A 12,866-nucleotide genomic window follows, 5' to 3' on the forward strand; every position below is an offset into this window, starting at 1 on the left:
TTAGGGCCTATCTCACACTTAACTGAAAAAATATACTTGTGGTCACCCTCTCCTACTTCTCATGTCAAACTGCTGAGAAGTTTTGAAAACAGAGTTTAGCCACCTTCAGGGTGTGTGGGTGTTGTGTGTTAGAAAACAGAGGCTCTCTGGTCACAGGGAAGGCAGGGATGGGGACTGCAATGAGGGCAGATGTGCTCAGTGGTGAGTGGTGGGGAGAGGGGAGAGAAAGCGAGGAAGGGGAGCCGAGTGCTGGAGGTGAGCCTGAGGTCACTGTTGAGCCTCTCCATTCTGTCAGCTTGGATTCTGGAGAGATTTGCTAAACCATATCCTTCTGTAATGTTTCCTAGGCATGTTCAGATTCCAAAATTTGTCACTGCCATACGGTAAAGGGTTCAGCAATGAAAATAAAGAAGGAGAAGAAAAAATGCCATGAGAAAACAAAAGTATTGGAAGAACCAGTTCCTGTTCTTGAGGTATCTCCAACCTAGTGGATGAGAAATAAGACCTATATATATGGAACTCGAGAAAAAGTATAAGTTAAAATTTGGCCGGGTGCGGTGGCTCAGGCCTGTAATCTTAGCACTTTGGGAGGCCGAGGAGGGAGGATCACTTGAGCCCAGGAGTTTGAGACCAGCCCGGGCAACATGGAGGAACCTTGTCTCTACAGAAAAAATACAAAAATTAGTGAGGCATCTGTAGTCCAGTTACTCAGGAGGCTGAGGTGGGAGGATCACCTGAGCCTGGGAGGCGGAGATTGTAGTGAGCTGAGATGGCGCCACTGCACTCCAGCCTGGGTGGCAGAGTGAGACCTTGTCTCAAAAAAAAAAAGTTGTAAAAGGACTGCTTTGCTCTATGGAGGTCTTTGCTTTTATTCTAAATGCCCACATTTGAGGCATTTAGGCAGGGAAGTAACGTGTTCTTTAAAAAGAATAATAAGGTAACATACAGGCACGAGCAAGACAATTTGGTATAAATTGTATATTTAGGCACTAAGGTAATGCAGAAACTTCAGAAGTACTTGGGGAAAGGAAAGCATTCTTGGAAAATCTAAATTTTGAGAAGGGTCTTGATGAACTGGAAGAATTTAGATTTTCAGAGAAGCGGGAGAGGACATCCTAGTTGAGGGGGAGTGCAGGAATGAAGGCAGAGAGGTGGGACTACACGGGACATGCGCAGAAAGCGAGTCTGGCTGAAATGCGATCAAGAAGTATGAAATACAGTATTTCTCAGTCTTCACTCTTCCTTCACATTCTGCAATACCCACACACCAGGGCAATGTGGTGGTTGAGAGAACAAACTCTGGTGTCAGATGGGCTGGGTTTGATGCTGGCTCCTTGGTCACCAGTTTTGTGACCTTGGGCAAGTCACTTAACCTGTGTTCCATGTCCTCATGTAAAGTGAAGATAATTGTATGTACCTCACAGGGTCACTGGAAAGCACTTAGAACAGGGCCTGCCACATGGAAAACACTTGGTAAATGCTTGGGTTTTTTCTCTGTTTGATTTGGTTCACATTTTCTTTTCTTTTTTTTTCTAAAATAAATGTGGTTTTTAAGGAAACTTTATATCACTAACATAAACGGAAAACCAGAATCACTTTCCACAAGTAGAAGGTAACTATGAAAAATAAAGACAATGAAACAGAGCATTTCATTAAATTTTGATCGGATACTACTGTGAGTACTTGGAGACTAAGATCCCTTCCCCCTTTGTTAAAAACAGAGATTACCAAGTGTGAGATTAGTGTTAAAGACAACTGGCATCAAATTAAGTCTAAACTTTTCTCCTTAGTATGATCCGGGAGACTGAAAGAGAACTGGAAAGAAAATAATTGTCCTGCTGTATGGACCTAGGTTTTTAAATGCTCCGTGTGCCTGCTGGCAATTTGCATCCTACATTTGGGGAAACACTGAAAAAAGATAATGCATGGTAGGATCGAATGGTGGGCATTCCGAATGGCCCACTGTAGGGTGTGAATCTGAACAAAGAGCCAAGGCTACCTGCCCTTGAGAAAGGCAGGTTTGTGGTTAACGTAACAGCAATGTGTAAGGCAGACCAGAACAGTGAGAAACTGGAGCCAGAAGAACCAGCTAAAAGATCTATTCCCATGAGATGAATTTGTCTTTGCATCCCCACAAGCAGCTGACCTTAAGGCCAACCTGATAGTTTCCAGAGAAATACTTGAGAGAAAAAAAAATATGCAAAGGAAAACACCCTGTCTTGGAAACTCAATGAGAAGCAACAGCAGAGTAGACCTTGGCCAAAGTAATCAATGTTTTTTATTTTCAGTTTCCAGATTGGATATATCTTTGGTCAAGGCCATCTGGAATACTGAGAACATGAGAGCCAGCTAAGGTCACAGACATTCATTCCCTAGAATGTGACACAGAAATGATGAACTTTGGTTTCTTGGCCTTTTTAAGGTTATTGGTTATTTTCCACTGTGGCCACCTCTATTCATCTCCCTAAATACCAGGAGTCCTTGAGAAACTTTTTCTCTTGTCACCCAACAGAGAGGCTCCAGAAGGTTTCTGGGTGGGGTAGGCACATCACAAACTCTGATTTTATCCTTTCTCCCAAGAGTTTGCTTTACTTAACAAGGCCTACAACTTCACAATCTATACCACCTGCAGCATATGTCAGAAAACAGCTGAGTGCTAAAATTGTAAAAGGCAAAACATTAAGAGGAAAATAAACCCCTGGATGAGTGGAAATATGTGACTGAATTCTGTAGTTAACACAGACCATTGTTCATTGTTAAGGAGATGGGGCAGCCTCAGATGTTCACGTGCATGCAACTTGCGATCATCAGATCCCCTCGTCTCTGAGTTACGGTAACTTGAGCAGTGCAGATGATTATCAGTCACCTGTAGACACGATGACTCAATGTGTATGAAACTCAGAAAGGGTAAACTACAGTAATTGAAAAGCCAACAGCTCACGTTTCTTTAGTAACACACTCATAAAAAAGGTTAGTCAAACCACAAAAGTGTAACTGCTTCCAAACCTGCACGGAGCATCTGGTCCAGCTTCTAGTCAAAATCACACCACGCCTTTGAATGATTCATGATACCAGCTTCAGGCTGAATTAGAGGTCTTCTTCCAACAAAAATACACACAGCAACAGCAAGTCCTAAGTTTAGAAACTAAGGCTGCCTGGTTGGGCCATTCCCTACCTGTGGTTCTTTTTAAAGGTGTCAGTGTCTTATATCTTGGCTTTGTTAACTCTAAACTAAGAAACCACCTGACCTGAACTGATGCAATGTGGTGAGGACATATGGTTGTTGGCTTCTAAGTGCCAACTTGGAAGTACAGAATCACAGGCTAGAGCTAAAAGGGCCCTTAACTGAGCAAGTGGATTCAGAACTCTGTCTGCAGGGTTGAGGGGGAAGATCCACCACCCTAATATGTTTACTTCTGGTGTTTACATTTCACAGTACCTTGCACTGTGCCTTATATACAATAATCCCAATAACGATAAGTACTATTTATTGAGCCCCTGCTGTATCTACCGTGCCATCCTAGATACTTTGCATACTGTCTCATTTTACCAGCCCATTAGGGGTTGATGCTTTTTTTTTTTTTTTTTTTTTTAAGACAGTCTTGCTCTGTTGCCCAGGATGGAGTGCAATGGTGTGGTCTCGACTCACTGCAACCTCCGTCTCCCGGTTTCAAGTGATTCTCTTGCCTCAGCCTCCCAAGTATCTAGGACTACAGGCACGTGCCACTACGCCTGGCTAGTTTTTGTATGATACCTTTTAAGGTATGAATTATCATCTCTTAGATGAAGAACCTAAAGCACAAACAGTTTGATTCACTTTCCAAGATTGTCCAGTTGGTGAACAGAGAACCAGGATGTAATCCAAGAGCCCACATATCCTAGTATATGTTTGAGTGTTAACTGATGTTTCCTGGCTGCTACCTTGCCCATGGCTGCACAGCCCCACCACCAGCAGTGACTTCAGGTTTTCTGCTGCGATGGTTCCCATAGCAGAGGGAAACGGGGCTTAGTGGCAGCAATTGCTTTTTTCCACATGGACTAGCACATGCACTCAAGAAGTATATGCTGCGCAGAGTTGTTATGATGTCTATAAAGTGCTTAACAGTGCCAGGCATGTGTAAGCACTCTATTCTCATTATTTGCTTAGCACCATGGTTAGGTGATTTGAGGAATACAACAAAATTGCAATCCACTAGAGGAGATGCAGCATTTACATCATTTCCTGACAAATCAGTATCCTTGATGCTACATGGTAGAATAAAACATAGAGTAGCCAAGAGAGTGGAAAGAGAAAACTGAACTACTTCTCAAATATGCCACACTTCATATGGGGCAAAGATTCATCTGTTCTTTAAAGTCTCCTTGAAATCAGAGGTGGTGGTAGTGACGGTGGTGGAGACAGTCATATCTATAAGAAGCAGCAGACTAGTAAACTTGCCTGGAGTGCAGAGGGAGGATGGAGCAGAGAGAGAACACAGGGGTATGGGAATGTGGACAATGTGTGCTTCTTTTTATTTTTATTTTTTTGAGACAGGGTGTCACTCTGTTGCCCAGGTGGGATTGCAGTGGCGTGATCACAGCTCACTGCAGCCACAACCTCCTGGGCTCAAGCGATACTCCCACCTCAGCCCCCTAAGTAGCTGGGACCACAGGCCCATGCCACCATGCCTGGCTAATTTTTTGATTTTTTTTTTTTTTTTCAGAGACAGAGTTTCACTATGTTGTTTGGGCCGGTCTCAAATTCCTGAGCTCAAGTGACCCTCCTGCCTTGGTCTCCTAAAGTGCTGGGATTACAGGCATGAGCCACTGTGCCTGGCCTATAATGTGTATTTTAAGGGCAGATGTGAGGGAGGCCATTCAGACAAGAGTGAGATATTACACAGAAGAGGGAGGAGGAGTTCACCGTGGCTGAAGCAAAGGACTGGTTGGCTGAAATGATAAAATTAGAAGAGGTAAGTTGAAGACAGATTGTGGAGGGCTCAGAAGGCCTGACTGAATGGTTTACATCTGATTCCACTGGGAGCCATTGAAACGTTTTTTTGAAGAGGGGGGCAAAATGATCGAACCTTTAGAAAAATAACAGAAATCCAATATTTATAGTCACCATGACGGGGTAAGGTGAAATATTCAGGTTTTAAGTCTTAAAGTTCTTCAAGTCACTTAAATGTGTTTGCTGCTGCGTCATATAATTTCCCACAAGTGTTATCCCTCACTCTTACTATCAGCGCACATCCAAAAGCAAATGAACAAAAAAGGCAGGAAAATGGAATACCCAACCATCATCATGGCTCTGATCTCAACCTAAGTGAAACTAACACTTCTTGCAGGAGGTGGAAAACAGAGGGGAGCCAGAGAACAAGAAGAAACAGGAAGGAGGAAAGAACAGAGAGAGCTGTGGGGGTGGCGCTGGGGAAAGCTGAGCTGGAGACCACATTTGGTTGCTGCAGAAGTCTTTGTCCTCTGTGAGACACTGGGAAGTGCTGTGTGGATGTCATCTGTTCTCATGGAGTCACCAGGGAAGACTGTTCTTTTCTAAAGAGAATCACCCTTGAGGGAGAACAATTGCCCTTCTTCAAGGGTTTTTTTCCTCCTATCAATTTTCTTTTTTGTTTTTGAAACAGTCTTGCTCTGTTGCCCAAGCTGGTGCGATCTCGGCTCACTGCAACTTCTGCTTCCTGGGTTCAAGTGATTCTTGTGCCTCAGCCTCCCAGATAGTTGGGATTACAGGCACCCACCACCACACCTGGCTAATTTTTGTATTTTTAGTAGAGACAGGGTTTCACCATATTGGCCCGGCTGGTCTTGAACTCCTGACCTCAAGTGATCCACCTGCTTAGGCCTCCCAAAGTGGGGAATTACAGGTGTGAGCCACTGCACCTGGCCTCTCCCACCAACTTTCAACGACCAGACGCCTCGCTGTCCAAAGCCCTGTGCATGACATGCACTGCTCTTGGTCACCTCCTGGGGAAGGAAAGGCCTGGACTGCAGTGCCTTATAAGCCGAGGTCTGGTGCTGCTCTGTCACCTGCCAGCTGTGTCACTCCACCTCTCTGATCCTCCTTCCTTCCATGGTAAAAGAGCCTCACTGGTGGTTCCTAATATCCCAAAAATACTATGACATTGTAATGCTTACAGGATTATGGACATCAGGCCTTTGGGAAGGGGTTGGAAAAATACTTTTCTTTCTCTTAGAAACAGGTATTAAAACTGCTTCCTGTTGCTGTTAACCAAAGCAGGCAATTTCTCATTAGTTACTTCACAGGGAGATCCGATGGTTTGTTGAAGTGTCAAAACCTCATTAACATGTTTACCACAGGTGAGTGAGATCTTTTTTTCATGTTCTTTTCGATATGAAAACTTCCTTTAATAAAGTAATACATAAAACTTTTAAAATAAGGAGATGCTATGGTAACCACTTTGGTCTGAATAACATCTGTTTTTTTGGGAAAGAATAAAAATCAGGAGAAATATGCAGAAATGTAGTCATTTTTCTTCTGCATCCAAGAGAGAAATCCATTTTGAGCCAAGTATTTGAGGATGGCCTAGTTTGAAGTGTAGTCAAACAAGTTTATAACAGAAGAACAAGATTCAGAGAAAGGAAATCCCCTAAAGGACAGTATGTGCAAAGGAAGGTCTTCTTGCCCTTTGAAAAGAACAACTTAAACAGAATTATTCTGACAATGTAAAGATGGTGATTTCTGATGGACGTGTGTCCATTTTTTTTTTCCCCATTTGAAACAAAGACATAAAAAATTTCTTGGAGAATTAGAAAAAAAATTATTTTTCTCCAATTTGAGAGCATGTTTGTGTCTCAAAATACATTTAGACTTGATCCAATCTGTGCCTCTTCCCCAGTTCGTCTCTAATGGATGCAAAATGCTCCCTACTGGTAATTATCGCCAGCCCCCCTGAGATAGCAGCGGCCTGATCTGATGGTCTATTTTCACCTTTACCCTCACAGTTCAAGAGGTCAGGGAAGTCAAGGCTGGTCTGAGTGCTGTGCAACCGTCAGCAAGGATTAAAGGGAATGACTCACTCTTCCTTCACACCTTACCCATTGCCATTACCCTGGCAGCTGAATCTTCAAAAAACAGTGCCTTGGAGAGGAAATATAGGAGAAAGGAGAGAAAAGGAGAAGAGAAGGGAGGAGAGGAGGGAAGAGGAGGGGAGGGAACAAGAGGATAAGAGAGGAGAGGGGAGGTGAGGCGAGGAGAGATGGAGAGAAAACAGGAGCCCCACATTTTACATCACTTCATCTCATACACTGCACAGTGTCACAAATAGTGTTCCTTTCTCCCTCCATTGACATTACTATTTTCTATCACAGAAGTTGATTCAATTAAATAATTTAAGGGGTTTCTTTTATTTTTATTTTTTAAAAACCTTTCAAACAAAAGTTTAGGATATAAGTTAATGCAAGAAGATTAGAACAGTGCCCAAGAACAAGAACACCATATATATGACAGGAACTCTTAACCTTCTGTATGATGAATGAATGGACAAAAGAGTGAATGAACAAGTAGTACTGCCCTAAGTAAAACACATGAAAACACATGAATGTCAAGCTAATGTGACTGTGTTTTAGATTCTCAGACTTATACCATCTTCCTAAAAAAAAAAAAAAAAGACCCTAAAAACCTAGGATATGGTTTATAGCATAAACACCATATCTGTATAGCCTTGAGAAAAAGGCTATCTGAAGTTACGCACATGGACTTTCTAAACACACAGTGGTATCAATAGTTGCTGCCTTTTATTTCTTTTTTGATTAATCTCACAGACTTGTACATGGGAGGAAACTTCCTGGTCACTTCACCACCTATTCAGTCTCCTCATCTCACAGATGAGTAAAGAGAGGCCCAGAAAGCTTCCGTGACTTGTCTAAACACACAGTTAAGAAATGACAGAGCTAGGATCAGAACCTGGGTCTTTTAGCTTCTAATCCAGTACTCTTCTTATTGCACTACAACACAATTTACAAAAAAAAAAAAAAAAAAAAATTCCCCCAGTTATTCTGGGCCCTGAAGCCCTGAAGTTACTACCTCAATCAAGAGCTAACTCTACCAGGTTTCTGATTCCAGCACAGAGAGAATGTGATGGTTCAGAAGATGAGAGAAATCAACACCCACAAGATCAGCATCTCTCACAAGTCTGGAAGTAGTGAAGTGAAAATCCTCTGGTTGCAACTGTAGCAAACAAACGAAATAGATCCCCGAGGCAACAGGCAAAATGGCATGAATTTGCACATATGAAACATGCTATATTTTTGAACCCATGAAATACCAAAGCAACTTTTATTATATTAAGTAGGGCTTTAGTTCAACTATAGGTTTAGGGCAACCGTAAATACTGGGGACTGTCTCTCAAATTTTAGTTGTCTTAGACCAAAATGCATTGACCACAACTGGATTGAAATTAAGTCACGGCTGGGCGCAGTGGCTCACGCCTGTAATCCCAGCACTTTGGGAGGCCAAGGCAGGTGGATCACCTGAGGTCGGGAGTTCAAGACCAGCCTGACCAACATGGAGAAACCCTGTCTCTACTAAAAATACAAAATTAGCCAGGCATGGTGGTGCATGCCTGTAATCCCAGCTACTCGGGAGGCTGAGGCAGGAAAATCGCTTGAACCCAGGAGGCAGAGGTTGCGGTGAGCCGAGATCGCGCCATTGCACTCTAGCCTGGGCTACAAGAGTGAAACTCTGTCTCAAAAAAAAAAAAAAGAAAAAGAAAAAAGAAAGAAATGAAGTCGCTTTACATTTTTTTCTTGCCCAGCTCTCCCTGTGATGTCCCTCCTCATGTTGGCTTCAGCCATTTCTAGAGTCAAAACTTTCTCCAGACCAGCCTGGGCAACATAAGGAAACCCCATCTCTACAAAAAGTTTAAAAATTAGCTGAGCCTGGTGGTGCGTGCCCATAGTTCCAGCTACTTCGGAGGCTGGGATAGGAGGATTTCTTGAGCCCAGGTGTTTGAGGCTGTGATTGCACCACAGCACGCCAGCCTAGGCAGTACAGTGAGACCCCGTCTCAAAACAAACAAACAAAACCTATAACTTTCTCCAAACTAAAATACACTCAGAATAATGAGGCAAGCTTTCTTTTGTACTCCAGTCAGAACCTTTTCACATAAGTAAAGCCCAAAAGATATATGGGCAATATATGTAGACAATGTCTTAAACTCACCATTTGTTTACTGTGCCTAAACTCTAAATGGAAGTCACTACATGTTCCCCTGACATGTTTCACCAAGGGGAGGGAGGACAGCAAGGAGGAGGGGATCTCCCTAAACTGAAATATACCAACTTTACTCTGACACAATTTATTTTTAAAGTGACTAAAAGTGCACAAAAACCTTTCAGCTAGTCAAAATAAAATAAGTAGGCAGAAATACCAAATTAGGTAATTTTGAAATATATGGGTTCTTTCAATATACCTCTATAATTCACATAGAATGTTTGCTTGTCAAAACATTATCTATACCAGAATCAAATTTAGTCAGATTTAAAAACCAGGCAGGCAACTTATTATCTGTAAGAGCTATTGAGAAGAATAAATACAAAAGGACTCAAATAAAAAATCAACAGCTGCAAGCAGCTTTGGAAAAAGAGGCTGAGACAGGTTTCTAAAATATTACTGATGTTGAGGGAGGTCTATTTTCATGTGATAACTATTTTTGTTCAATATCACCAACTTTCAATTTATAGCAAAACTGATACATTCAATTTCAGCTGTCTACTTCACAAATACAAATCTATTTTAAATATCATGGTCACATTTATGTAAACATCTGGGAGAGTTCAGCAAAATATCTCTGCCATTTGGAAGTCCTAACACTTCAATGAACATAATTATTTCATAGCCATCTCATTCTGCTGTATTTTTTGACAATGTGAAAACCAATGGCATAAAAATGAACTCCAGTAAGACAAATGATTAAATCAAACCTTGTTATTTAAATCTATGTTTGCCCAACCACTTTCCCTTAAAGCCAATTCTCAATCAAATTCAAGAAAATATGGCAATATGTTTTAGAGCATGAAAAAAGTTTGAGCATGCTAACGAACCAACTTGTAAAATATAATTACAAAAGATTACAAAAATGCTATCTTGAACATCTTACTGGTATAAATTGCATAAACTCTCTCATGCAACATATGTCATTCAGAGTAAAGAGGAAGGAACAGGATTTTAAACATCACATCCATTTAGGAAATTGGATATCAAATACTCCCATCTCCTGTCATGATGATGCTTTAGTTAATATCTTTTATTCTATTTTCCAGAGCTATCAAAATGAACCACGAAGAATAAAAGTACACAATGAAAAACTAATTAACAGAGGTTAAGCTAGGAAGGACCTTGTGTAGCAAGCATCCTATGTTATTTCATTCAAACTATCTGCTAACAACAGCAGGAAAAAGGTTTGTATTCTTACCAATGAATTTCTGAGGCATTGAGCTTTTTCGTTTTGCCACATTGCTTGCTAATCTGTCCAGTACGAGAGCTCTTTCACTTCCCATCTCTGCTTTGATGTGTCTTGCCTCCGCACTTGCTGGTTTGGAAAAATGTAAAAAGAAGAGAGAAAAGAACACATTGGTACATGGGGAGAAAAGGAAATAAACTGGAAGGAGAAGTGTCCGAAGTTGGATGCACACTCTATTGTTGTTACCTGTTATAACTGCTCAGATTCTTGCCTGGGGTACCTGCTGTGGTCAGTGAAGCCGACACCAGGGCACATTCAAATCTTGCAGTCTTATGCCGAGATGGGAAAGCTCGACCCATCCCCAACCAGTACCTTCATTAGCAAGAGGAAGTATTAAATAAACAGCCTGGACGTGGTTGGTTGCAAAAAGATAGATAGATGGAGATCTAACCCCCGATCAGCCTTCTTTCTGATTCTGAGTAACTGCGTGTGACACCTGCAGACTGATATAATTCTTAACAACTTTGAAAAAAAAGCATGGTGCCCCAGATTTACTGCTCTGTTTATGTTAACAGCACTTTTGAAAATAGATACACTCACACAGACAGCAAGACATCTACTCAGTGATTTGTGTATTGAAATTCTGAGTGGCTTCTTTCTTTTTCTTTTTTTTTTTTTAGCACACTCCTCTCAGTTCCTATCTTTCATATTCTGTTTCTCTGTGCTCTGTATTATCTGTTTCATATGCTCTTCACATTTCAAAACAGTCCCAAATAAAATTTCCCTAAGCAACACTTCTGCCTTGAAATTAAAGAACAATTTGTATAACGCATCTCTATTGAATTTCTAATAAAAATGTGAATAAAAACTGCCTATGGGCTGGGTGCAGTGGCTCATGCCTGTAATCCCAGCACTTTGGGAGGTGGAGGTGGGCGGATCACCTGAGGTTGGAGTTCGAGACCAGCCTGACCAACTTGGAGAAACTCTGTCTCTACTAAAAATACAAAATTAGCCCGGCTTGATGGTGCATGCCTGTAATCCCAGCTACTCGGAAGGCTGAGGCAGGAGAATCACTTGAACCTGGGAGGCGGAGTTTGCAGTGAGCCGAGATGGGGCCATTGCACTCCAGCCTGGGCAACAAGGGCAAAACTCCATCTCAAAAAACAAAGAAACAAACAAAACACAAAAAAACCTGCCTATGAGTGTGGGCTAACTGCCCATCCACAAATAGACCTGTGAGTGGTGTAGGCCTGTGGTTCTCAGACCTGGCTGCACATTAGAATCACCTGAATAGCATGTAAGAAATACCTATGCCCAGGCCCCCCTTCAGATCAATTAAATCAGGATTTCTGGCATAGGGGCCTAGGCAAGAATATTTTCAAAGCTCCCCAGATGATTTTAAAATGCAGCTAGAATTGAGAACTACTAGAAGAGTATATAAATAGTGGCAATATCTAATCAACTAAAATAGTAAACTGTAATGAATTTACCTTAATTCAGCAGGCAGTGCCCAAATTTAAAGTTCAAAGAGGGCCAGGTACGGTGGCTCACGCCTATAATCTCAGCACTTTGGGAGGCCGAGGCGGGCAGATCACCTGAGGTCGGGAGTTCGAGACCAGACTGACCAACATGGAGAAACCCCATCTCTACTAAAAATACAAATAATTAGCTGGATGTGGTGGCGAATGCCTGTAATCTCAGCTCTCGGGAGGCTGAGGCAGGAGAATCGCTTGAACCCAGGAGGCAGAGGTTGCAGTGAGCCGAGATTGCGCCATTGCACTCCAGCCTGGGCAACAAGAGCAAAACTCCATCTCCAAAAAATAAATAAATAAATAAAATAAAATTCAAAGAGATACCAGCTGCTCTAAATACAAGGCTTGACATTTTAACACATGATGCTAGCCTGAGCCAGGGATCAGCAAACTTTTGTCTGTAAAGGGCCAGACAGTAAATTTTAAAAATTTGTCAGACACATATAGTCTCTATGTTATATTCTTTGTTTTTTTTTTTTTTCTCTGTCCCACAGCCTTTTAAAAATGTAAAAATCCCTGTACACAAACAGGCCACTGGCTGCACTTGCCCAGAGCGCCACAGTTTGCCCTCACCTGCCCTGGGCAAACATATTGTGATGCTGTAAACATTTTTCTCTGTTTTCTCATAAACACTTCAGGAGATCCAAACTAAAATGAACTATCCATACTTTTCTATTATGTCTAAGGAAGAATAAATTGAAATTAGTTTAAGGGATTAGAGTAAAAAGCAAGTAGTGGCTGGCACAGTGGCTCACCCCTGTAATCCCAGTGCTTTGGGAGACTGAGGCAGGAGGATTGCTTGAGGCCAGGAGTCGAGACCAGCCTGTGCAATATAGCAAGATCCTGTTTCTACAAAAAGTAATTTTAAAAAATTAGCCGGGCATGTTGGCATGTGCCTGTAGTCCTAGCTACTTGG

The 12,866-nt window shown here is 41.9% G+C and overlaps 1 protein-coding gene across 3 annotated transcripts in view; it reads right to left on the reverse strand.

Annotated features, from left to right (window-relative positions):
* The window catches only part of IKZF3 (IKAROS family zinc finger 3), a 107,566-nt gene that overhangs the window by 9,528 nt on the left and 85,172 nt on the right, over positions 1-12,866 (reverse strand). For 2 of the 3 annotated variants that reach the window (XM_054457296.1, XM_054457297.1), the window contains one exon: positions 10,431-10,547. In XM_054457296.1, coding sequence (XP_054313271.1) covers positions 10,431-10,547 — 117 coding nt within the window. Of the gene's footprint in view, positions 1-10,430; positions 10,548-10,664; positions 11,013-12,866 lie in introns of those variants that run through there. The other variant, XM_054457298.2, reaches the window with a different exon arrangement.

This window comes from Pongo pygmaeus, chromosome 19 (assembly GCF_028885625.2).
Source record: "Pongo pygmaeus isolate AG05252 chromosome 19, NHGRI_mPonPyg2-v2.0_pri, whole genome shotgun sequence".
NCBI classification, from domain to species: domain Eukaryota; kingdom Metazoa; phylum Chordata; class Mammalia; order Primates; family Hominidae; genus Pongo; species Pongo pygmaeus.